This window comes from Cataglyphis hispanica, chromosome 23 (assembly GCF_021464435.1).
Source record: "Cataglyphis hispanica isolate Lineage 1 chromosome 23, ULB_Chis1_1.0, whole genome shotgun sequence".
NCBI lineage: Eukaryota > Metazoa > Arthropoda > Insecta > Hymenoptera > Formicidae > Cataglyphis > Cataglyphis hispanica.
Window position 1 is genome coordinate 1,157,715 of NC_065976.1, and position 26,207 is coordinate 1,183,921.

The 26,207-nt window shown below is 30.6% G+C and overlaps 5 protein-coding genes across 8 annotated transcripts; 2 read left to right on the plus strand and 3 right to left on the minus strand.

Moving 5' to 3' along the window:
- Positions 1 to 114: 114 nt before the first annotated feature.
- LOC126857992 (tyrosine-protein phosphatase non-receptor type 4) lies at positions 115 to 9,668 on the minus strand. 3 transcript variants are annotated; one of them, XM_050607970.1, is made up of 19 exons: positions 9,532 to 9,668; positions 9,052 to 9,424; positions 8,541 to 8,662; positions 7,479 to 7,690; positions 7,277 to 7,405; positions 7,065 to 7,113; positions 6,773 to 6,940; positions 6,544 to 6,664; positions 6,364 to 6,451; positions 6,028 to 6,180; positions 5,714 to 5,946; positions 5,454 to 5,624; positions 4,981 to 5,158; positions 4,747 to 4,914; positions 4,459 to 4,634; positions 4,165 to 4,364; positions 3,690 to 4,033; positions 3,145 to 3,429; positions 115 to 3,038 (listed from the first exon to the last, which is right to left on the minus strand). In XM_050607970.1, exons 3-19 carry the CDS (start codon positions 8,554 to 8,556, stop codon positions 2,955 to 2,957), a joined length of 2,775 nt encoding a protein of 924 aa, XP_050463927.1. In that variant the 5' UTR covers positions 8,557 to 8,662; positions 9,052 to 9,424; positions 9,532 to 9,668; the 3' UTR covers positions 115 to 2,954. The 3 variants fall into 3 exon arrangements, with proteins under 3 accessions (XP_050463927.1, XP_050463928.1, XP_050463929.1); XM_050607971.1 differs by having other exon boundaries at positions 7,071 to 7,113; positions 9,052 to 9,668; XM_050607972.1 differs by lacking the exon at positions 8,541 to 8,662 and having other exon boundaries at positions 9,052 to 9,668.
- Positions 9,669 to 10,164: 496 nt separating this feature from the next.
- Positions 10,165 to 17,715, plus strand: LOC126857990 (FACT complex subunit spt16). 2 transcript variants are annotated; one of them, XM_050607966.1, is made up of 17 exons: positions 10,165 to 10,411; positions 10,523 to 10,627; positions 10,913 to 11,077; positions 11,160 to 11,312; positions 11,418 to 11,564; positions 11,651 to 11,920; positions 12,035 to 13,321; positions 13,471 to 13,653; positions 13,730 to 13,861; positions 13,961 to 14,130; positions 14,250 to 14,433; positions 14,526 to 14,604; positions 14,720 to 14,882; positions 14,962 to 15,042; positions 15,145 to 15,210; positions 15,272 to 15,397; positions 15,483 to 17,715. In XM_050607966.1, the coding sequence occupies exons 1-17, from the start codon at positions 10,343 to 10,345 to the stop codon at positions 15,487 to 15,489; spliced, it is 3,387 nt and encodes a 1,128-aa protein (XP_050463923.1). In that variant the 5' UTR covers positions 10,165 to 10,342; the 3' UTR covers positions 15,490 to 17,715. The 2 variants fall into 2 exon arrangements, with proteins under 2 accessions (XP_050463923.1, XP_050463922.1); XM_050607965.1 differs by having other exon boundaries at positions 10,166 to 10,411; positions 14,717 to 14,882; positions 15,483 to 16,098.
- Positions 17,464 to 19,497, minus strand: LOC126858028 (uncharacterized). Its single transcript, XM_050608037.1, has 2 exons — positions 18,677 to 19,497; positions 17,464 to 17,942 (listed from the first exon to the last, which is right to left on the minus strand). The coding sequence occupies exon 2, from the start codon at positions 17,940 to 17,942 to the stop codon at positions 17,649 to 17,651; it is 294 nt and encodes a 97-aa protein (XP_050463994.1). The 5' UTR covers positions 18,677 to 19,497; the 3' UTR covers positions 17,464 to 17,648.
- A 111-nt stretch (positions 19,498 to 19,608) lies between these two features.
- Positions 19,609 to 25,660, minus strand: LOC126858007 (allantoinase). Its single transcript, XM_050608005.1, has 11 exons — positions 25,469 to 25,660; positions 25,235 to 25,404; positions 25,029 to 25,143; positions 21,430 to 21,576; positions 21,296 to 21,341; positions 21,132 to 21,228; positions 20,883 to 21,069; positions 20,434 to 20,566; positions 20,150 to 20,322; positions 20,036 to 20,068; positions 19,609 to 19,950 (listed from the first exon to the last, which is right to left on the minus strand). The coding sequence occupies exons 1-11, from the start codon at positions 25,625 to 25,627 to the stop codon at positions 19,798 to 19,800; spliced, it is 1,413 nt and encodes a 470-aa protein (XP_050463962.1). The 5' UTR covers positions 25,628 to 25,660; the 3' UTR covers positions 19,609 to 19,797.
- Positions 21,851 to 25,012, plus strand: LOC126858030 (odorant receptor 63a-like). Its single transcript, XM_050608039.1, has 9 exons — positions 21,851 to 22,766; positions 22,863 to 22,982; positions 23,083 to 23,200; positions 23,324 to 23,585; positions 23,653 to 23,793; positions 23,885 to 23,975; positions 24,273 to 24,409; positions 24,624 to 24,756; positions 24,835 to 25,012. The coding sequence occupies exons 1-9, from the start codon at positions 22,623 to 22,625 to the stop codon at positions 24,886 to 24,888; spliced, it is 1,200 nt and encodes a 399-aa protein (XP_050463996.1). The 5' UTR covers positions 21,851 to 22,622; the 3' UTR covers positions 24,889 to 25,012.
- Positions 25,661 to 26,207: the final 547 nt, after the last annotated feature.

Here is a 26,207-nt window from a genome sequence, read left to right on the forward strand (position 1 = left end):
AACATGTAATTTAGATATTTTACTAGTATGTTTAACACGATTGCGCTTATGTGGGGAGAATATGTACAAGGCACTACAGTCTAAAATTTCGACTGATAAATATATCTAAAATAATAAATTTTAATAAAGTTTATTTATTATTTGTTTTTTAATTCGACATGCACAATATACTGAGCAAGTTTTTTGGAAAAATATTTCAATGTAATGTTATTGCAGTTATGAAGACATTGATATATAACATATATGCAATTAAAGATACTTTCATTTGCATACATGCAAAAAATGGACAGTTGTGATCCGCATTTCACATTTGCAGACAAGTACACAATTATTTAAATTTAAATAATAAGGAACCTATAATATATAACTTTTGACATGTGTTTGTATCAAATTCTCTCTTTCTTTTTTTCCTATTACATATATATAATACTTATATATGTAATCGTCTTTATTTTTTACCTACTATATTAGACATTTGTTTTGATGTGCACACATTTTGCATTCTCTTGAAATCAGCTTATTTTACTTTGTTGAATTGATAAACTTAATTGGCTTATATTGTTTGATTCATAATGTTATGTTTACACAAAATGTTAACTTTTTTATATAATGTGTAATAATATAAATGTATAATAAATTATAGGGACTCCGTGTGTGTGCATCGCGTGCGCACATATACATATATTGCAAAATGTAAAATAAACCAGGAAAAGTATAATTTACTTACACACTAATATTGTTTTCTAATATGTACATACTTTATGATATATATTAGTGGCGTATTTTAATTTTTTTTCTTTTTCGTATATCATAATGTAATATTTTGAATAATTTTAATTTATATATTTGCCGAATTAAAGACTTATTTTATGTCAACAGAAAGATAGATTTATAATTCTTTCATTTTTCTCTTGTTCTCTCATGCACTGTAAAAAGAATAAAGGTCTATTTTAATTAGTAAAAAATTTTGCATATAAATGAAATGGAAAGAAAAAATTGCTATATCCATGTATATAATTAATTTGAAATCAATTAAAGATAATTTCTATTCTCTTGCCATGCATGAAAGATTACAGATCGCTAGCCTTCCAATAATGTTTGTAGTACCAGTTTTTCATATTATTATAAAAATAGATTATGTTAAACAGTGTACGTGTATATATATAATACATGTGATGAGGTATTATATATTTATAAAAAATTCAGTAAGTATATTAAACAGAAAAAGTGTGATACTTGTGAAGTTAATTAAAAAGCTGAAACTTCATATAGAGATATGTTAGTACATTTATCTTGTTAGCTGCATAAAAATTAAATAATCTATGAAACATCTACAGTATCTCCGAAAGAACAGTCACACACAAAATACACATATTTTGATCAATATGCATATTTTGGAAAAAATGTGAAACGTTTTTTGTCAAATATTATATTTCCAGAATATTGGAATTTGTCTGTTTCATCTCCTAGAATAAAAAAGAAACTAAAATTTTAAAAGAAACTAACACTTCTATGATTTCTACATAATTTTTTGATTGATTTTGAATACAACCATATTCTTTCTATACAAAACAAGATAACTATATATAATAGCTTGCCTTAAGCTGCCAATATTGAAGATTGTACTTCTTGTGCTTTTAAATAGCTTCTGTATGATTAATTTTTACGAATGGATCATGTTTCACATTTTATTAAACAAATTAGATTCAGTTTTTATCATGTCAATTGTTAATGATAATGATTCCTTGGTGAACGCACAGCACGAATTTGATACGAAGCTATCAGTTATCGCATTTTCCATTTTCATTATCTTCATAATTAAGTCTATCGTCGGACTTACATTATATAAAGAAATTATTTTTAAAATCGCTCAAGTTTACATTTTGATAGTTGATGTGATAATTGCTATATAAATATCTAGTATATTAAAATTTATTTAATTTGTGTATATTTTGTTTAAATTGTGTGCATACTTCTTTTTATCATCATATCTATATATAAACTTCTCATTTATTTATGTAATTGTACTTTAATTTGAGGTGTAAATATATTAATTTATGCATTAATATTATTCTTTTTTTTGTTGATCTCATATCGTCTTTTTAACATATCTTTTTCTCCTCTCTAATGTCAAAAATAATAAAATTTTAATATAAAATAATACGTGTGTAAAAAATGTTTACAAAAAAAGAATCGACTTTTAATCTAAAAAAAAGTCAGTGTGTGTAGAAATATGTGCCACTATTTCCATAATATAATAGCAGCTCTTGTTATGTTGACTATTAAAGCACATATACACAAAATTTCCATTTAATAATAGTATATAAAATTTAATTATATATATTAAATTATTTTAAATAAAACTGAATTCGTTATCTAAAGCATTTAAAATTGCATTGAAATTATACGTTGTACCTTACAATTTTTGTTATATAACTAAATCTATTTTCATTACAAATTCGATATATCATAATACATTGCCTTTTCGATGCTTTCTACGTACATTGAGTTATATGTAGGAAGAAAAGTTTATATATTTTAAATTATTATAAAATATTTTTAAATTATTATAAAATATTATAATATATACTCACATGGATAAAAGCAAAAAAATATGATCACATTTTGTACGATACAATGTTGTGTGTGAAGAAATGGAATTAATCACACTAGAGTACTAAATCGACCGTTTGCATATGATAAGATGAAAGAAATAGCAATTTTTAGTACAACATTGAGTGAGAATTGGACGTCAGTATTATGTATAAATGAGATATATAGTTTACAATATAAATGTCTGTTTTAGTACTCGTTTTATGCTATATTAAATATATATTATATATTTATTGTCAAAGTATAAAACTACCTTCTAATGACATGATGCTTGATGCAAGATGTAAGAGAAGAAATGGCTATAATTACAACATGCTGCCCATTTCAAATAATTCTTATTTTCATCTACTGAACTCTGGAAGTGGCTTAGCTATTCCTTCGCTATAGGCTTTATGGACTGCTTCGCACACAAATCTATATTGACTCTGAAAAGAGATATCATTCAAATAGAGACAAAATATTTTACATTATTTAAATATATATAAATATATGTAAGATAAAAAACGATGCAATATGAGATCATCAACTTACAGCATTCTGTATCATCATTGCTCTCTGATCTCTCATAGAACGTACAATATCTAATGGATACACTGGTTGATTAGCTTCAATTAAACACAGTGCAGTTTCCATTAAAACTAAAACACCGGTTCGTCCTATTCCAGCAGAGCAATGCACAACCGCAGGTTCGACTATTCCAGTACGAGCTGCTCTAACGCGCTCTGTAAACGTAGTAAATTGTCGCCAATCATTCGGCACTCCGTGATCAGGCCAACTGCAATACTGCATATGTGTTATATCCCTTTCTTCTCCAGTCTGCAAAAATAAATATATATATATATATATATATATATATATATATATATATATGCAAATTAATTTATTAAAAATACAAAATATAAACATATGTATATAAAAATGTTTATTTTATATTAACAGATACATATTATTTTTTATATACTCTTATCTTACTGTTATCGTACTGTTATATACTATCATATACGTTTTTTATATACTATTATCTGTCCTGAAGGAAATATAACTAATTGTATGCAATAGCATGAAATTTTACTCACATTAACATCACGAAGTATAAATTCTCTAAAAATAAATGTATCTTCGACATTTTCTGCAGTAGACGTAAGTGTGAGATTTCTTAATGTAAGCGTCTCGTTATATGCCGGCCAATATTGGTGACATTTTGCACGACCACGTTCAACTAGAGTCGTTAACATAACGACAAGCGTGCTACCGGCTTCTAAAACCATTTGCCAAAAATCGGCAACGGTGGAAGACAGAGGACCTTGCGTAGCGATGTACCTATTAATAATACCTGAACCAGGTATTTCCATGTTCACGTAATTGGCATTAATGTAATCTCCATTTGCTGATCCCATCAAAATAACTCGAGTAACGTCATCTAAAAAGATATATGTATTGTATTATTATTACGCATTGACTAATCCAAGATATTGTCATTTTGCTACTTCTCTACATGTAAATTTTTTTGACCAACTTGACAATATAATCAAATTGAAAATTTTTATTTACATGGTGATATATCCCGATATCGATTTTTCGATTGGTTTTCCGGCTTCTTCGATTCGAGAGACGTTAGTTCTGGATTTTTCCTGTACAATTGTTCGTATTGCGCAATAAGAGCACCACTCGCCAGACCATCCGCAAGCAGTAACATAGATTGCGCCAGCGCATCGGATCCAATAACTGCATGAGGTGCATCAGGCACATATCTTGCAAAAACAATATATTTATTGTATGTATATAAATTAGATTTAGCACAAATTATGTTCAATATGAAAGAATTTATAACATGAGATTTTATACCTGTAAGGCGGCTCTTCTTCGGAGGTTTCGTCAGTACCAGCTAGTGCGTTATATAGAGCGTTTGGTCTGACAGTTAATGTAAGTTCGCCGGATCCACGATCACGTGATTGCCGTATTAAATTCACTACGCGTTCGTGCAGTAAACCGCTCACGTCAATTCCATTGATGTAAACAACCTGCATAGAGAAACATTCTGTTTTACGATACATAAAGAGATATTATATTTATCAAAATCGCATAAATCTAAGAATACTAATAATTTGAGATATATATTAAAATAATAAGTACTTGATCTCCTTCATTCAGTTTTGGATAACAACGATCAGCGGGTGTATTCGGAGCTACTCGTGAGACTAAAATCGGCATATCCAAATCTAATCCACCTTTTACATTGAAACCAAAACGACCTTGTTCGTCTGGCGTTAGAGATATTGTTACTAAACCGTCTTCCAATATCTAAAATAATAACAAATTTATAGAATTTTTGTCTTTATTATTGTCTGGATATTCAAATATATTTACTTGCGGAGCTGGCGAACTAGTAGGTTCACTATAATCTGGCAGATCATAAATATTTCTTTCAACAGTTGTATCATCGTCTGCATAACTGAATACTCGAGATCCTAATGCTGGAGAAAATGCTCCACCTTGTGTATAGCTTCCTGTTATTTCTTCCCTCAAAGATAAAAAACCACCTTCACTATAAGAGGAGACAAATGAAACTATGGATACTAAATAAGATTAATGTGTATTAATTGCGCATTGTTCTTACTGCTGATGTAATTTGTTTTATAAAAATGACGTGCTATACAATTCATAATGTAAAAAATTACACTGTATGTTTTCCAGAACAATTGTCCTCTCTTCCATCTATAGATTTTGTAAACTTGATTCGTAAATTTGATCTTCCACCTGTTAATTATGCACAGTTAAGAAAAGAGTGACAATAGTTCTGGAATACATTTATGTAATTTTAATTATTGTATGTAACTAACTCGTCACTTGGATTTCCTTCACCCCATGCTTGACGAGGTTCACGAGCACCGAGAGATTGAACCTTATTGTCATAAGATCGTGACGATCTTCCAGGAGGTATTGTTATTTTTCCTTTGTCATCGGTAACAGCTCCCGTTGTAATAGCATGAGCTATTTTCTTGCTAGGTGATCTATAAATATTAAATAATCTTTATAAAAAAAAAGAATATTCCTACAAGATTTAGAATTGATTATATTTAATCACTATTGTTATAATTACCGTATAAATGTCCTTTCTACCCGTGCTCTATGCTTCCCGTCTTCAACTGTTTGAAATTCTGTACGTCCTGAATATGTAAATCTACTACTCAAAGTGAGGGGAAACCGTTTTGGTCGCATTTTTGGACTGTGAAGCCTAAAGAAAGTATGATGTTCGACACAAGCTTTCCATAAATTTTTAGAACTACGATAAGTTTGCATGTTAAAACCCAGTAATGTATCATAGTTTTCAGACTGCAACAAAGTTGTTAATTTACATCTCTAAAATTCACGAGAAAAATTGCACATTTTTAATTAACAAATAATCAAACCCACCTGTTCTCGCCGAAGTTGTATAAAAAACTGTTTCCTTTTAAAAGAAATTTTAACTATTTTTGACCATGAAAACACATTGATTTTTATGCTATTTTGAAATACAACAAGACCAATTGATGTCACACCTAATTGTATTTCCTTATTTGTTGAATCCTAAAAAATAAATAAAGTATCTATATATATATATATATATATATATAGCATGTATACCATGTATATAGTATATATATATATACATATATATATATATATATATATATATATATATATATATGCTATATACATGACACATTCGTTTTATAAAAAATATTTTTAAATTTGATATTTATTATGTACCCTGGCTTTATGTAGTTCCACTCCATACATATCTAAACGCTTTGCATGATCTAGGAAGTTAAATTCTGCATCAGCTGGCAGTTGTCCCCTATAAATAAAAAAACAAACTTTTGCTGATATTAAAGTAAACAAGATTTGTAAAAACATACTGAGAGTTACAGAATTACAAGATATACGAACTTATGTAACTTATGTAGCTCTGATATCTTCTTTTCCATTTCTTCTGTTTGTCCAGGTATCAATTGCAATTGCGAAAGGTAGCCTGGCCCATGTTCCTCTGGATTATAATCTCCTAATTCCGCTATATATATCAAATAAAAAGATCCAATGTATTAACTTGTTCTATTTATGTTTTGTATTTTGAAAGAAAATATATAATCAATAGATTATATTCCTAATATGTTCTTACATTGAACTGTATAACTTGCAATTAAACAAGCTGTACTGGTTGGCAATTGAAGTTTCCCTTGAAGAATATCTCGTCTTATTTGTAAATAGAATTGATATCTGGTATATTCCTCTTGCAATTTACTAGGATCGGATACATAAAATTTTACTGCAAAAAAGAAATGTCCACCTGAAAAGAACAAATGTATATTGTACATTTTTAGTGATACGAAAAAAGATATTACACAGATATGAAAAATATATAGTTTCCATATAATTTGAAGACATTTCGTTTTAAGAAATACGATCTTTACCCTTACTTCTTATCTGCTTTTTCACTGGCTTAGAGGGATCCAACCATCTCTGAAAATTTTTATATAAGATTAATAAATTACTTCCTTGTTGATATTATTTTCTAAAATATTACTATATGTTTGAAATATATAATTTATATTTTAAATAATATTAAAAAAGAAATAGAATAACTAATTTTCTATGACATATTGTGATTTTTAAACAATGTTACCATTGTATCCGATGTAGGAATAGTTGTACTGACTCCATTTTCAGAGTATTGTAAACCAAAATAATCTTTTTCAATAAGTTCTAAATGTTGAAACACCAAGTCCAATAGAATTTGTCCTTTTGCTCGTTTCTACGCAAACATATACACATTTATTATATTTGAATATGATTTCATCATTAAATCAAGAAAATATTGTATTTACATCTAATTGAAATGTATGCTGTGTATCATCAAGAAAGGTAACGATGGCTGATAAAGATTTTAATCTACGATTCCTCGCCAGTTCAGCACCACGAACGTGGTAGCTCCCACTGGAGCCACTCAACGCTCTGCGTGATACACTTTCAATCATCTCAAATAAATGAAGGCGTGTCAACCACCTTCTCGACACCACCTCTCTGCTATGCTGACCACCTAGTATTGAGAATTAAAAATAGATTAGACAGATCATGTCAGATTAAACCAATCATGTTAATAAAATATTTAAACACATAATTATTTGCCAATAACAATTATATTCCTATTTACAATACATGAAACTTGTAAAGAATTTTTTAATTGATACATTTTCTAAAATTCACTATGATTTATTTATAAATATGTTTAAAGAATGAAAAATTATATTAGGATTAATCAAGATACACCCAAAAATAATGCAAAAAACAATTGCATATTAATGATTCAAAATAATTAGTTTAAGATAGATGAAACATACAACACGCAATAATTTTATAGATACATGCACAATACAAAAAATGTACAAAAAATTATATAATTATATACACATCACACAAAAATATATATATATTTCAACAATATACTTTTAAATATGTTACTGTTTTATCAACATATTTTAATATACTTATAAATAATATTACTGTTTTATGATAGTATGAAAAAGTAAGTTATAAACTTTTTAATTATTAATGAAAATTAATAATAAAAATATTTATGATGGCATATTTCTTCCTTCTACTCATATTATTTAAAAAATGTTTTTTTTTTAATATACAAAGAAAAAAATATGAGATTTATATACTGTTATTGTCATACGAAAGGTCTGTGTTTTTAGCTGCACTTTTGGAGATTTTTTACATGTTTCTTTTTATTTAATCCCTTTGTAAATACATAAATTTGAATTATACATATGTCCTAGTTTAAGTATAAGAAAGTGCAACTGAAAAGAAAACTTTCTTGCAAATTATAAAACAAGTTTGTGTTATTTAACATTTCAAACTAAAAATAGATAAAAAATTATAATTACATTTCAAAGTTGTCATCAAAAACAAGTTTATCAAGATTTTTAGGTCAATAATTCAAGATCAGTTACATAATCAAATTACCATCTACTGTATGCCAGAATAATGTAGAGAGAACGGGAATATTCTGAAAATAGTTTATATATATATATATATATATATATATATATATATATATATATATATGTGTGAAAGAAGATTACAATTGACTTTTATCACACAACCGATACATTGTGTTCTTTCCAGGATTCAATTCAAAATACATTAATATTCAAAAGACATATGTATATATATATATATATATATATATATATATATATATATATATATAATTACAAAAAATTATATAATTAACACAACAAATAATGAAGATGAAGAATGATATTGTATTCTCAGCATGCAAAATCATTTGCAAATTTTGCCAGACATAATAAAGATCATATTAAGAGATACATCTGGAAATGATTTAATTCGAGATACAATTAATTATTGACAAATATTGATAAATATACTCACATTCATGATACAGGAGCCGCGCGTTTTACTTGCAACTGCTGTAAGATCCTATACACAGGATTCCATAAATTATTTCAGGCATATTCCACGAGTTTTCTCCTCAGAATAGGACTGGACTCACGGGTGAAGTATATGCTCGAACTTCTTTTCATAATTGTGTAAATCTAAGCACAGTCCCCAGTCAAAGTGGATACATATTTCATTCTGATGTTGCGGCAACTATCGCGCATTTAATCGCACAACACTTGTTCGATACTAATTTCTAATTTCACTTTCTTTTATACAGCTCCGCTTCTGTCACACTTCCCGAACAATAAGGCAACATCGAATTAATAATCGACCCGGACACAAGTAGCGATAGTTCAATCAATCGCTGGAATAAAAAGCAATTTCGCGACAAAGCTTACAAAAATATATATGCGATCTATTCGGATGCAGCATATGTATGTATCTATATATGTACAATACACATATACGTACACGTAGATAAGATGAAAATTAAATAGTACACATTAAGCAGCCGTGCTTTGCGAGTTTTATCGCGAAACGAGAGCCCTAATCGGCTCTAACATCCCGATATTCCCGATTACCCGAAAGACGTTTGACGCCTAGTAGAAAACGCGGTTGTATGTACAGGTTATACATGTATATGTGATATATACATATATATATATACATATATACATATATACATATATACATATATATATATATAAATGATGTGTGTAGTTGGTGAGTGAATGCATTATATATCTATACCTGATTTACCTATAGTATATGTACACGCGCGCATGTGTATATGTGTGTGTGCTTGCAGATTGGGCTTTATAGTTAAAAATGCTAGTTCAAGGTAGAAGATAGAATGGCATATTATGGTTCCGCACTCATTTGACGCCGCAATCGTTCGATTGAGCAATCGGGCAAGAAATCTTTGCTCCGATTGGTCAGTCAAACGCTTTCAATATTATAGTGTCAAATGAGCGCAGATGATAGGTGCCTTTTCACGCTGACGTTCGACGCTCATTTTCAGCGCCAAAAAACATCACGTGACTAAAAATAAAGATACCAATTCCTTACTTCTTCTTACTTACTTCATGGTCAAACGGAGCGCGCCTATATCGCTGGTCGACGCCATCTTGGTGGTAGCGCTACCAACAATAAAAGTCTGTTCAGCAGAAACCGTAAACTGCTCGAAACTGTTGGGGGTGCAGCGCAAAGCGCTCGCTGAACGCTTTTCTCTGCTGAACGCAGCCTATATAAGCGGAATCGGTGTAACGGCTGCTGATTAATCATGGCAAACGTTTCTCTTGACAAAGATATGTTTTTTCGACGCATGAAGCGTCTGTACGCCGCGTGGAAGGTAAGCGTGCTCTGTGTATGTGTGCGCGGGAGATGCACGTGTTTCGCGGTGTTTTTGGTATCCCGGCGAGCCAAGCTTTGTATTTATTTCGAAATCTTTTGTTGTCAACAGGATGGGGAAGTCGGCACGGATGACAGTTTCGGTAAAATGGATTGTCTCGTCTCCGCTGTCGGCTCCGACGAAGACATTGTCTACAGCAAGTCCATAGCATTGCAAGTATGTATATTTCAGACAGTTCTCATATAAATCTTAATTATAGATCTTCTGTACTTGTTACAAGTAATCTATCACAAGAATATGAAGATATTTTCTAAGAGTAAACATTTACCATTCTTTATGCAATATATCTATTTAGATTATAGATTTATCGGTCAGGTATATCATACAGTTGTATCAATGATTGAAAAATAAATAAACTTGAACATATTTATTATCAAGGTAAATTATATTCTTCATCGAGTAGAAAATAACTAATTTAATATAATTGTATAAATTTTTTAGACATGGCTACTCAGCTATGAACTTACGGATACAATAATGATTCTGGCAGAGGAGTCTATTAATTTCTTGGCTAGCAAGAAGAAGATTGAATTTCTGAGGAAAGTGGAAAATCATAAAACCGAAGATACGGAAGTACCGCCTGTAAAGTTATTTGTGAGAGATAGAGTATGTATATTGTACAATTTATATAAAAAATTTTATTATCAAAATTGTCAATGGCACTAAGCACTATTTGAACATTTTAAAGAGTGATGAAGACAAAGCAAATTTTGCAAAACTCATTGAAGTAATGAAACAAAGCAAAAAGGGCAAAACTTTGGGAGTGTTTTTGAAGGAGAATTATCCTGGTGCGTTTATGGATGCCTGGAGAGCTGCTTTAAAAAACGAATCTTTTGATACAGTAAGCATATAAAATATTTGTCAGACAAAAAGATAATACAATAAGTATATATAAATTTAAAAATCAAAATATTTATCTTTTTCTCTTCTCTCTGTGTAAATTTAGATTGATGTAAGTGCTGCGGCTGCTTACGTTATGTGTCCAAAAGAAGACAGCGAAATATTTACTATAAAGAAAGCTTGTCTTGTATCAGTAGACGTTTTTACAAAATATCTGAAAGATCAGATAATGGAAATTATAGATTCAGACAAGGTATATTTTTTCAATAATTGTATATGAGGTTATAACTGAATTACAAACGGAAAAATATAAAAAAAATGTATAATTGTTTATTTCAGAAAGTTAAACATTCAAAATTGGCAGAAGGCGTAGACACAGCCATCACAAATAAGAAATATGTATCTGGTGTAGATGTTACACAAGTTGATATGTGTTATCCTGCTATTATACAAAGCGGTGGAAATTATTCACTTAAATTTAGTGCTGTTAGTGACAAAAATACTACTCTTCACTTTGGAGTTATTGTTTGTTCATTGGGAGCACGTTATAAATCCTATTGTTCAAATATAGTAAGAACTTTATTGGTTAATCCCACAAAGACTATTGAGGTATGTTGGAAATGATATATAAAATTAATTATATAATAATACATGTATAAGCCCTTATATGAAATACAATTTATAAAAATTCTCTATGTTATAATTTATAATATATTTTTATAGGAAAATTACAATTTTTTGTTACAACTTGAAGAGGAGATTTTGAAAAAGTTAGTTGCAGGAACAAAAATAAGTGAAGTTTACGAGGCTGGTATTAAATTTGTAAAAGAAGAGAAATCAGAAATGTTAAATCATTTGACCAAGAATTTTGGATTTGCTATGGGTATTGAATTTAAAGAAAGTTCTTTACTCTTAGGCCCAAAGACTAATGCAATAGCAAAGAAGGGCATGGTATTCAATGTTAATGTTGGTCTTGCAAATCTTACCAATCCAGATGCAACAGACAAAGAAGGGAAAATATATGCCCTTTTTATAGGCGATACAGTTCTGGTGAATGAAGGACAGCCTGCTACTAATTTAACTCCATCAAAAAAGAAAGTGAAAAATATAGGCATATATGTAAAAGATGAAGAAGATGAAGAGGAAGAGGGAAGTGGAAAAGAAAATGAGCCAAAGCCAGAAATCTTAGGACGTGGAAAAAGAACAGCTGTAATAGAATCTAAATTGAGAACAGAACACAGTTCAGAAGAGAAGAGAAAGCAACATCAGAAAGAATTAGCTCAGCAATTGAACGAAGTTGCTAAGGCGCGATTGGCCCAACAATCTGGCGGCAAAGAACAAGAGAAAATACGTAAATCCACAGTATCATACAAAAGTTTGAGCCACATGCCACGTGAACCAGAGGTTAAAGAGTTAAAGTTATATGTGGATAAGAAATATGAGACCGTGATTTTACCTATTTCTGGTATTCCAGTACCCTTCCACATATCGACAATTAAAAACATTTCACAGTCGGTAGAGGGAGATTATACGTATCTTAGAATAAATTTTTTTCATCCTGGTGCAACAATGGGGCGAAACGAAGGTGGATCTTACCCTCAGCCTGATGCAACATTTGTTAAAGAAGTAACATATCGAAGTACAAATACCAAAGAGCCCGGTGAGATCTCCGCACCGTCGTCAAATTTAAATACAGCCTTTAGGCTAATTAAAGAGGTTCAAAAGAAGTTCAAGAATCGAGAAGCAGAAGAAAGAGAGAAGGAGGATCTTGTAAAACAGGATACCTTAGTATTGTCGCAAAATAAAGGCAATCCAAAGTTAAAAGATCTATACATTCGACCAAATATTGTTACAAAGAGAATGACGGGTGGTTTAGAAGCGCACACAAATGGATTTCGATACACTTCGGTCCGCGGTGATAAAGTAGACATTCTTTATAATAACATTAAAAACGCCTTCTTCCAGCCATGTGATGGTGAAATGATTATACTGCTTCATTTCCACTTAAAAGTATGTATTATAATGAAAATCTAACAGAGAAATATTTTTTAATTGTCACATTATGTACAAAAATAATATTAATTTCTATTTTAATATAATCTACAAATTTCCTGCATCTGTATAGTACATAACTATATAAATGTTTATTATATTTTCAGCATGCTATTATGTTTGGTAAAAAGAAACATGTAGATGTACAATTTTACACCGAAGTTGGAGAAATTACTACAGATTTAGGTAAACATCAACATATGCATGATCGCGATGATCTTGCTGCTGAACAATCGGAACGAGAATTGAGACATAAATTAAAAACTGCTTTTAGGAGTTTCTGTGAAAAGGTGTGTGTATGAAATTATAGATTATTGGGCTTATATTTAATTATACTAATAATATTATATCTTGAATTGTATAAAGGTTGAAGGAATGACAAAGCAAGAAATTGAATTTGATACTCCATTTCGGGACTTGGGCTTTCCTGGTGCACCATATAGAAGCACTGTCTTGCTTCAACCAACTAGCGGATGTTTGGTTAATCTCACAGAATGGGTAATAAAAATATATTGTGATGAAAATCATAGAAATATTAATAAAATCAATATTTCAAAACTAAGTAAATGATACATTGTATGCAACATTTAATTTTAGCCTCCATTTGTTATTACATTGGAAGATGTTGAATTGGTTCATTTTGAAAGAGTACAATTCCATTTGAAGAACTTTGACATGATTTTTGTCTTCAAAGATTATCACAGAAAGGTAGCGATGGTAAATGCCATTCCTATGAATATGTTGGATCATGTCAAGGAATGGTTAAAGTAAGTGATGTTATATTATTTAACATAAAGTTAACAATATATCATCACATATATACAACATATACATATACAATATGTACTGTAATTATTATATTTATAGAATATATTTTTTCTTTTAGTTCATGTGATATTCGATATTCGGAAGGTGTTCAATCTTTAAATTGGACAAAGATTATGAAGACTATAACAGATGATCCTGAAGGATTCTTTGAAAGTGGAGGCTGGACCTTCTTAGATCCTGAAAGTGATGCAGAAAATGAAGAAGTTGAAGATGAAGAGGAGGAAGAAGATGATGCATACGAGGTGAGATCTTCTATGAATTCTCTAAAAACGCAAAAAAACAATATTTATATATACATATTTTTTTCTCTGTCTGTATTTTGATTTATTTTCAGCCATCTGATATGGAGAGTGAGGAAGAATCTGATGATGATAGTGAATACTCTGAAGCTTCCGAAGATATTGACAGTGAAGGTACTGCTGTCCTAAATTATGTTTTATTAATTTCTTAATAATCTAATTATATTTATTAATTTCTCTTATTTTTTAACTCATTTTATATTTTTTGTTTGGGGTATTTTGTTAGAAGAAGAATTAGGCAGTTCTGAAGAATCGGGTAAAGATTGGTCAGATTTGGAACGAGAAGCGGCTGAAGAGGACAAGGAGAGAGGAGATGGTTATCGTGATGATTATAGTTCCAGCAAGAAGAAGAAATCAAATCGAAGACAATCTCCATCTCCTTCAAAAGACAGGTATTATGCATAGATATGTTTGATATTTTAGTATCTATTGAATATTGTGAATACATATATTTTTTGTTTTGTTTATAAGGCATAAGCACAAGAGTTCCGCGAATTCAAAGAGCAAAAGTTCGTCCAGTAGTAAGGATAAGCGATCACCAGACAAACATAGGTAATATAATATGATTATTGTAGCTTAAAAATAATATATTCCTATGTAAAGTACAAGTTTCTTTGCGAAATTATATTGAGTTTTGTGCTTCAATAATTAAAGAACGGATCGATCACGGAGTGGGGGCTCGCACAAGAAGGGGTCTCCTTCCAAATCATCCAAACACAGGTGATTACCGTTAAGTTTTATTTCTTTAATGATGTCATAATTTGGAAATTTGTTTGTTTAGCCCCAAGAAGAATGACAAACATGATAAGCGCGATAAAAGTAAGTCGTCGCATTCTTCATCCAACAGTAAAAAACGCTTGCGTGAAGAAAGTTCGGAAAGAAATGATAGGTCGTCTAAGAAATCTAGGTAAATAATTATTAGAACATTCATGATTATAAATATTTATCATTTTTAATTCATTTATTCATTTTTAATTATTAAATATTTATAGAAAGTAAATGCAAAGGATCTGCGCACTGAAAAGGAAGCACTCAGAAAATCACAACAAAAACCATGCTGATTCTAAGTAAATCTTTCTTACTTAAGATATAGCAATTGATCCATAAAAATAGTACATTTTCTTGCATTGAATGAGCAGGAGCGAATTAATTATTTATGGCGTTGTATTTTTTTCTTTCTGACTTCTCGAATATTTAACTTTTCATATATTTAGTTTGTTATACGCAATAAATTCATACATCGATCTTAACAGTGATGGATATATCCTTCAATCACGTTTTAAATGTACATAAAAAAAACTTTTTATATGAAAATATGTTGGAATGCATATATATTAGATTTCAGATCTGTTTCTTAAGTACCGAGTAAAATACCGAGAAAGGTACCGAAGAGAGAACTTCACTACTTTTTTCTTTTTCTATTTTATAATTTTTGTGTTTTTGGTAATTAATGTAGTTTTTAAGATTAAGTATATATATCTCATTCCATTCCTCATTTGATACTGTAAGGGTCACTATAAAAATATACATCCGTTTTAATAAGTTTTCAACAACGCATATAGTGTATATAGATAATGAATTAATGGAATAAATTAAAAATATCCCTTTTTTCCAAGAGGCATTATCTTAAAATCTTACCCTCTATCTCGTAATATTTTCGAATCAATGAAAGATATATCTAAATTTCGTATCTATTGGTAAGAAATATGATGTAATAAAGTAACATTAACACAAGCATTTCTAATATATAGCGAGCTATATAAAGAAAATAATGATAGAAATGCAAGACAATGTACTAGACAGGCAAATGTAAACATGGCAAATACGATTCATCATACAATGTTGATCCCGATAGTGAATTTTTCTTGGCTATTTATTTATCTGTTTTGATTATTTAAAGAGTTGGAAATATACTTGCAATTTCTCTCATCATGCATTATGTGTATGCTGAAAAAATGAAAGGCTTATTGATTCGAAGAAATGAATTGAATGTTATCCAAAACTCATTTACGCGCCTAGTTCTCAGAGATTTGTACACTTAACGTCTGAAATAACATTGCTCTTAAGTTATTTATCATTAATGTACAAATGTCATTTGTGGTTTTTATATTCCAAAATGTATGTAATGTTGATACATGAAAATGATTGTTTTTATTAAAACGCCCTACTTACGTGAGAGAAATTCATCACTATATTATATAATAGTATTATTATATAGATTATTAGATATATACATGATTTTTTAGTACAATGTATGTGTGAGAGATTACAGAGAAAATGAGACAGGACACATCATCTCTAAGGTAACTATTTTTTTATTAAACTTTTGTAACACAGCGTAAGGTGATTGAACTGTATATTGTTATATAACGACTTCTCTGATAGATTTACCTCATTCACACGCACGAACGGCTGTATATATAAAAGAAAGTGAAAGTTCTACAAAAATAAATATAAATCGGCACTTTCCGTTCAGTATGGATATGTATTATAATAAGAGACAATAAAATTAGCACAGAACAAAAAAATGAAAAATACGATCTCATAATCCTATCGTGCCTTGATTAGATTGAAATTCCTGTGACATGTGCAATAAACGACAGATAGAAGATAGAAGAGTTATTCAGTGAGTGATGACGAATACAAGAAGTGAAAGTACGCTTCTTTAACGAGTATTGCAACTTTCTCTACGACATATATCATTAGTGTAGCTATACATAATTCAAACTAAGCGATCTTTACGAGAATACGTGATTATTTTAGCGATGTGCAAACTGTGCGTTTCGAGGTATGCCAATTTCAATGCAAAATAGGATTTTAAAGTTTTTATCTACATATTAATGGAATTGTTATAAAATACATTTTAGTATTTATATTTCTCTCCATCCGCGCATTATTAATGCCATCAATAAGTTATTATCTCTTCATGAACTAGCGTAATCGCGGCAGGTGATGTCAGATATCCTTACGAGCTGTTTTCCTTATATATTTATTTACGAAAAGTAAAAAAATTCTACATATCAAAAGAAAATTTTACGACATACAAAAGCAAAGTACAAAAACGGTATGTTCATAAATATTTTTACAAGTACGAAGAATAGGAGATAGAACATGATTATTTTTTACACGACGATGACGATGACGACGATTGTAGGAATCTAATTTCGACCTATTTGATCGATTTGGGTCTGAAGATTGTTCACCACTTCGGGTGGCACATGTTCGCCCAAGATCTCGAAAAGATTGATCCTTTGATCGCCGGGGATTGATTCGTAAGCGGCCAGTTCGATGCCTTCTTGGACCTTCTGTATAGTCGCATCCTTAGGGATGAGATAGGTATTCTGAGCTTGTCGTATCGCCTCATTGCTGAAGATTTGCCCGTCTTTCTGCGGATAAGCCAGGATCACGCCCGCCAGAAGTAACACGGCCAGTATTATAACATAATACTTCATCTGAAGATAAATAAGAAAACAGATTGTCGAACTCACGTCATTCAAAGAAGTTCTAATATTTTAAAACTAAACTTTAAGCAGATATTATAATATTTAAATAATCGGAGGCGATGAAGACTCTAAATCAAATATGTAATAATTAAAAAATTTCGCAATCTAGCACGTAATATTCATAATTATCACATTACACAAAAAATATTTTTCTTTTATGCAGCGATTGTATGAGATGTCTTGTTAATATCGCATAAATATAAATTTGTTTCGCATAAAATATAATGTAACAGAATGCTGGTCACTGGAACAAGAGTTTCGTTGGCATCGAAAGCGATGCTGAGTGATGGTCCGATCCTTAATGGTCGAGGGCATGGAATCAGTACAACATTTAAGAACTTTGTCGCGTCGTAGCTTGCAATACACAGTACAAGCAGAAAAAAACTTTAATTGAACAATAATCTGTGATAAAAGAGATATTTTTATAATAAAATTAATATTTCTAATCGACAGCTATGGTCACAAAATTATCAAAATTTGCATGAAAGTGCGACGCGTTAACGCTTATCGTCCTTTTTTTTTAAACATGTGTATATATACTTTGCGTAGAAGCGATAAAAAAGCGCACAAGAACTTATAATTGAGAAAAAAAATTATAGCAACGAGATACACGTGTGAGCAAATTTTTTTGAAAAACAAGATTCGTTTTCCCGGACAAGATTTTTTTGCCACGTGATACTCACGTTGAAAGCGTTGCTTCGCAATCGGTTACTCCGGAATGAAACTGAGCGCGCGACAACGGACGTTGCTTTTATACCGCAGATGCATGGTAGCAGAGCGGTGAATGGTCACTCCCATCCTCCTCGAGGAAGATTCACCATTGCGTTTGTAACTACAGGATGAAATATATGTATAATGAACGAAATAAATGTATAATGTTCTTGCTATGTATTTTAAAAAATGGAAAAAAATTTTATAAATTACATATATTATAAAATATAATAAAATTTATATAAAATTTATATATAATATAAAATTATATACATGGATTATAAAGTATATAAGGAAAAAGAAAAAAAGAGATATTACAAAAAAAATATTGATTTATGTCACATTAAATCATATTCGACAACGACATTGTTTTCTCTTAGGTTTAATATATTTTACTTATATCTTAAAATTTGCGAAATTATTGTCTCATGTTGTGAAGATTATTTATATAAACTGCAAATTAAGCGTCAAAAAATAAATGTCAAAGAACAATAGTGATAAAATGTCGGCGCTACAAACTGAACCATTTCACTTTATACATTCTCGAGGAACGTCGTGCGACTTGTTGTGAATATTGGTGCCCCATTGACCAATATACAGCACAGACAAGATTTGCTGTTGCCCATATCGGCGCTGAAGAGTTTCACTTTTATGAATATGTTTCTCTCGAATTTTGAAACTGTTTCACAATATCGACGTCAGATATTCCTAATACTGGATGAGCAATAATGTTTCTATACAGAGTGGACAAAAACGTTCCGGTCAGATTTTGAGATTTTATAGGAAATTTAATTCTGAACAAAAAGTTTCTATAAAATCTCAAAGTTTGACCAGAACGTTTGAATCCACTCTGTATATAAATATTAATCTTCTGTGTTTAGGAAGGCCCTTCAAAAGATACAAATTTATATTATTATATTATTATATTATTATATTAACGATATAAAATAAAATTGTAGATTTATTTGTACACGAAAATTTTTTCTCTATTTATTATTTAAATATCTCTCTTTTTTCTTTGTTGTGCTAAAAATTCATGTTAAAACAGAAATAAGAGAGTGAAAGACTTGTGAGCTACAAAGTGAAATAAAGTTTACTGAGTTTCTATCGCTTGCAAAAAATTTGCATTCAACAATAAATTTCCCACAGGTTTTTCGAGAATTTTTCCTTCTCTAAAAATGAATTGTCCCCTAAGGACAGTTGCGATCACTTTCCCAAATAAAATTTTTCCTTGATACGGTGTTAACTGCAAAATTAAATATGCGACTCGCAAGATCTGTTGAAATTTGTATCATATACTTTCCATTTCTTAAATCAGTATTAATTTACACTTTGTTTTTATGGTAAATATTACTTGTTTCAATCTAGGGAAATAAGATAAATTCTTTGATGACTTGTTTACGCAGACTATTTTCTTGAAATATAACGTGTATGACAGAACTGACCTTGATGGTTTCCTCTGGGTGCCAGATAACGAAATCCGCATCCATTCCTTCCGATAGATTACCTTTGCGATCGTCGAGACCGCATAATCTTGCAGGCTGACTGCTCAATAGTTTTGAAATTTCAGAAAGTGACATATCTCTCGTTCTTGCGGCTGTCCACATCAGCGATAATCCTGTAAAACATTTTGATTTTGTTTTACTTACTTGCTTCTCTCACAGTATCACATTTCATACTATTTTCTGTGATGAATCACTTCAAAATTTATTTTTATATCAACACGCACCAAATTGTAATGAAGAGATTCCACCCCAAGCGGTCAAAAAATTTCCACGAATTTTCAATTCTGGCACGCAAGGAGAGTGATCCGAGACAATCATATCCAACGTTCCGCTTTTAATACCTTGCCACAATTGTTCCTGAACACATGTAACGTTAAAAAATTTCGAGTAATATTAATTATTTTGCCTCGCCGAATAAGCCCGATTCTAGTCACATATTTAAATAAAATTACAGAAATCTATTATGTATCTTTATGCACTTGACAGGTACATACAGAACAAACTTTTTCAAAAACTGTTTAAGAAATCTAATCAATCTTATCAAGGAAAGAACATATAATATAATTATGAGATTGAAATTGCGATAGAAAATCGAGAAATAAAATATAATAAGATGAGATAGAAAAAATTTATACAAAAATTTATAGATAAGAAATTTTGTTTATACAATTACTCGATTATTTTTTCTTCTAATCGGTGGACAACACTTGAATTCAGTAGAACTTTCCGGTATCTCCTCCGCGGCGAGTACTAAATAATGATGGCACGTTTCCACGGTTAAAGGTGCACCACGAGCCTTAACATCATTTATTAATGCCAAACACTCCGCACTTGACAAATGCACTATGTGGCATCGAAAGCTAGAAAGTTTTATACAACATCACTTTTACATGAACATTGGAATAAACAATAAATCTCTTACTTATATTTTGTACACCAATCGCAGATTAATTTTACAGCATCAACTTCCATGTGGTCAGGTCGGGAATGTAAAAAAGTGTCGTACAAATTTGGATCGTCTGAAAATACGATACGAAAAAACTGTGTAATCCTAGATGAAAGTGCTATTTACACGTTAATTATTACCAATTAATGAATTCGTTCTTTCATTCTGTTCGTATTCTGCGTGAAACTGCAAGTATTACATTTGCTCGATTAATTCTCGTAATATGAACAGATGTAATAAAAATATTATAAGTGATATAACATAGCACAAGTACCGCTAGTACAGTTTTTGTAGGGAGTAATTCCATTAAGGTCTTCTCCACATCGTCCACAGAGACGTGTGGAAATTCGTCCACTCCGCTCGGGCACAAGAAGCACTTGAAACCGACTACACCTGCGTCTACTAACGATCGCAATTCGTGCTAAAAAAATTGCAACGTATAAGAGAGATTGATCGCAACCATAAGAAAATAACGTATAAAATACTTTTTCGTTCACAATATTATTTATTTTCATAGTGTCCTCTGTTACTTGTCAACAAACCTTGACAAACATTCTACTCATGTCATGCGATATTATTGCTATAACAAATGCCACTATGAAATGATACAAAAATAATAATACGAAAAAAATAATAATGAAATACTATTTCAAACTACGATGAATCGAAAATAATGATTTATATAGTCTATTTTTGTAAGAAATAGATATCTCCATTGTATTAGCAAAAGTAATTAATATATAATATTTCTAATAAATAAATTAACTTATTTTAAATAGCAAATTAATATTTCAAACTTCTCCTACTTACTTTATTTTACAGTTTATTTTAAAAGTAAAGTTATTTTAAAAACTTTAATTTATTATAGAACAAAGCCAGACATTTTTACTTGTAGAGAAAAAAATTATTGTGTATGTAGCAAAGGATAGATGCACGGAGTTATATTTATATATATGACTGGGCCGATACGCTTATATTTTTATTGCTCCTATTATGCATTAGTTCCTTGCAAATCGTGCTATAAAATTGCCGAGTTAATCAAAATTAACCGGCTACTTCCGCTTCTGGACACAAGAAGCAATTTTAAGACTGCACCTGTGTTTATTAAAAATAAAGCACACACTAAAAATGTAAAATTGCAGTTGAATGGCAGTGCATATTATTTCATTTTCCCTCACGCTATTATTACTCGCATAGAATATTCGCTGCACTTGCGTCACGCAATATCACTTTGCATATGTGATTATTATGCTGAAAAAAATATGCGACAAATGCCACTGTAAGATACGAGAATGTCAGTTTGGTTTTAAGACAAATGTATTATTATATGGCGGGGATAGCTATGTATTTCATATTTGACATTTTATTTTTGTGACACTTAATAATTTTCAACGAATTTAGCAAAGGGCCGATAGTACATGCAAGACGTGTCATTTGTATCGTAGCCCTCGAACAAAAAGCTAGGATATGCTGATACATGTTTTGCGTGAATACAATGCCAATAAAATATTTTTGTCGCGCTTGGGCCTCTGGCCGTTCCAAAGTAAGCTCGTGAGAAATTTGTTGCCGATCTTTTATCTCGTGCTTGAAATTAGTTACTACCCGTTCGAGGTAATCAATCAAAACGCGCTTAACGACGATTTTAGCATATCAATATAATTGTTTTATTGTATGTGTTTCGGTTCACGATTGATGTTGCGTACGTAGATATTAATGTTGTACGATCATTGGGACGACGCGCAAATGGTTTTCGAAGGTTGCTATCAATTGGTCATAACGACTGCTTTTCTAGTACGACTATGGAATGAGATTTGGAATCACAACAAGGTAAATATTTCAAATCAACGAGATGCATTGCTTATATTTTCTCAATCACTATCTCGGAAAGATTATTTATCTTTGATATAGATATTGTTATTACCAACAGTTTCGATATTTATACGAGGCTATGAACGATCATTGGAATATATTTACGAATAATTTGGAAGTTCAAATTCTAAAAAATTATTCCAACATATCGCAAAAGTTTACGATATTTTATTCAAGTGAGTACATCCTATATTATGTAAGTCTGACAAAATTACCGATGGCTTCTAGAAAGTATAATTTTGATTAGATTGTTAATGTACAAAAAAAAATATATATATATTTTTCATAAAATTTTGCAGTTATGATGTATCTTTTGAGTTCAATGTTTATAGCGATCCCGTTGACACCGGCGTTCTTAGACATCGTGTTGCCTCTTAACGAATCGCGTCCACGAATCTTGGCGATCGAAGTCGAATTTAGAGTAGATTTAGACAAGTATTTTTTGCCACTTTTTTGTTATACTACTGCTATAATTGTGGTGGGTATAAGCATTATGGTGGCTGCTGACACAATGCATTTCACATGCACCACTCATGCGTGCAGTTTATTCGCAATTATCGGGTAAGTGTATACGATATTTGAAGCTTTTTGCGGAGCGTATCGTAAGAATCATATGTATATTTCATAGTGAGCAAATTGAAAACATCACGTTAAAACTAGATGTAGAAAAACACAAATGTTGCATGCACAAAGAACTTAATCTGTCGGATGAACAAGCGATATATCAGGAGTACATTACATGTTTAAAAAAATATCAGCTTGCGTTAAAGTAAGGCATTTTGAATCATTTTTCAATTTTGTATATATAATGCGTTAAATTAATACAATATTATTGTTTTTACTACGATTGTGATTCCTAGATTTGTCGATATATTGAATTCGACGCATCAAACAGTTGCAATATTTTTTTTATTATTGATTGGTGCAACCTTAAGTCTGATTGGAATTCGAGTAAGTCTTATTTATTATAAACATTTATTTCTCAATAAGATTTATCATTCAAGTAGAAAACAAAAATAAATAGCTTTTTTTAAATGAATTTCTCAGAGACAAAATAAAATCTTTCTCGCGACAATACATATTTGCTATATTGACTTAGATTTTATAAAGAAAATATATTAGATACAAAAATTACTAAATTTTAATTTTGCTATTTAAAATAAATATACATAACAATGAAATTTGTATAAAAAATTTATATTATCATATAAATTTTATAAGTAATATTTCTTAATATTAATATTATAGATCGTCTATGTATTAGACCAAATGGAAGAGATGATTAGATTTACATTTATAATCATGGGAGCGTTACTACAATTGATGATAATGTGTTATTCTGGTCAAAAGTTAATAGACGAAAGTCAGAATATATTCTATCGAGCGTAATATAATTATTTTATACTCTCAAATATATTTATTTACGACTTCGAAATAATAGTTTAGATAAAACAATATTTAAGATAATATCTTTAATTTTAAATCACACTTAAAAAATGTTAATACTTTTTTTTTCACTCATAAATCAGAAAAGACAAAATAATTTTAGATAAAATTCGCCAATATCTTATCAATGTCAACATCCATTTTTTTTTGCAGTTATGCGGCAAAATGGTATATGTACTCACCGAGACTAAAATCGCTGTTAATTACAACATTTTATCGAAGTAGCTTACCATGCAGTTTGACAGCAGGTAAATTAGTTCCGTTATCAATGACGACTTTTGCCGCGGTAAGTATAATACAAGAACTCGTAAATTTATTACAATGGACGGAAAATAACGTATAAAACGCGCATTTGTGATTTAAGGTGGTACGAGCGGGCATGTCTTATTTCACGGCATTTCTATCCATCAAAGACTAATTAATCTCGATTCGGCTGATTTCTCGCGACATCTGTCCCCACGTCATTACTCGAGGATAATTTTTTTTTTTCATATGTAATATATAATGTGTGTTCAAATATGCAAAAATTTTATCTAAAGACTTCCCTGTGTAATATACCTGATTTCCTGGAATTACACCGCCCCAGAACGCAACGTCTACAAATATTTTTGCTCGCGCTTCCGTCGCCTTAACTTTGAGATTGTCTAAGGTAGTAGTAGGCGGAATAGAATTCCTATAACAGATGAGATAAATAACGTAAGTTTAAGGATAATTGTTAAACGTTCACGAACACACGATCGACGGAGAAGAATAAAGATCATTACAGAGGCATATCCGCGATCGTGGTAACACCACCGGCCGCGGCCGCTCGTGTAGCGGTGTCAAATCCTTCCCACTCGGTTCTACCGGGTTCGTTTACATGTACGTGGGAGTCTATTATTCCGGGCATTAGCACCAACGAGCCGTAATCGTGAAATCGAATTCCGAGATATTTCTAAAAAAAAAAATATGTCGATTCGCACTTTATTTAATTAATAATTTACGCCCGAAAAACTCACCTCCGACAAATATCTCGTAACATCCTCACCGGTGTCATATAATATTTCCCGTATTTTTTCATTACTTACAACTAACGTGGCCGGTCGTACGCTATTTGCGAAGACCGTTCTTTGAGATACGAAAGCACAGACCTTGAACGAATTTTCTTGAGAGCACATCTCGAAGTGCGGTTGCACAATAAATGTGACTCTGCGACGCGCGACTCGCGTCTATAAATAGTTTAGAGATTGAATTTCCTATCAAGAGAGAAATACGACAGCTTTTAAAAAGGTATATGATCGTACACTGTGACTGGCTACATTAAAAAGACGCATGTAAAGAAAGCGATTATTAAATATTGATAAGAATAGGTAAGTAGACATATAAGTAAATATATTATCTCCTTGAGTATAAATCATATACGCATACGACAAACATTTGAAAGTAATTGTACCTGCATTTATCAATGTTTAAAGAGAGAAAAAAATGTAACATAGGAGAGAAATTCGTTGATAAAATTCAAGATAAAATTCAAGATAAAACAGAGCGCTCACCTGCTCTTTATTATTCTCATATCCTCGCCAGCTACTCTCACATCGATAAATGTCATTCTGAAAAGACGTAAGAACATGTAAGAAATTGCATTTCAAAGACAAGTAGCAATTTAATTTTGATGGTACATAAGTAACGGGAGATTGATATATTTGACATCCCATAATTTTACAATTCTTCCGACACATCTATAATTTTATTTTTTTC

Coding starts and splice junctions, on each gene's coding strand:
- LOC126858030 (XM_050608039.1), top strand. CDS start 22,623: ATGCTGATACATGTTTTGCGTGAATACAATGCCAATAAAATATTTTTG. Junction 23,201..23,323: donor GTTTACGATATTTTATTCAA/GTGAGTACATCC, acceptor AAAATTTTGCAG/TTATGATGTATCTTTTGAGT. Junction 23,976..24,272: donor TAAGTCTGATTGGAATTCGA/GTAAGTCTTATT, acceptor TTAATATTATAG/ATCGTCTATGTATTAGACCA.
- LOC126857990 (XM_050607965.1), top strand. CDS start 10,343: ATGGCAAACGTTTCTCTTGACAAAGATATGTTTTTTCGACGCATGAAG. Junction 14,131..14,249: donor CATGTCAAGGAATGGTTAAA/GTAAGTGATGTT, acceptor TTTTTCTTTTAG/TTCATGTGATATTCGATATT. Junction 15,043..15,144: donor CGATCACCAGACAAACATAG/GTAATATAATAT, acceptor CAATAATTAAAG/AACGGATCGATCACGGAGTG.
- LOC126858028 (XM_050608037.1), bottom strand. CDS start 17,942: ATGAAGTATTATGTTATAATACTGGCCGTGTTACTTCTGGCGGGCGTG.
- LOC126858007 (XM_050608005.1), bottom strand. CDS start 25,627: ATGTGCTCTCAAGAAAATTCGTTCAAGGTCTGTGCTTTCGTATCTCAA. Junction 25,144..25,234: donor ACGATCGCGGATATGCCTCT/GTAATGATCTTT, acceptor CATCTGTTATAG/GAATTCTATTCCGCCTACTA. Junction 20,567..20,882: donor TTAGAAGAAAAAATAATCGA/GTAATTGTATAA, acceptor ACATGTGTTCAG/GAACAATTGTGGCAAGGTAT.
- LOC126857992 (XM_050607970.1), bottom strand. Junction 6,941..7,064: donor AAAGCAGATAAGAAGTAAGG/GTAAAGATCGTA, acceptor TGTTCTTTTCAG/GTGGACATTTCTTTTTTGCA. Junction 6,181..6,363: donor TGGAACTACATAAAGCCAGG/GTACATAATAAA, acceptor TTTATTTTTTAG/GATTCAACAAATAAGGAAAT.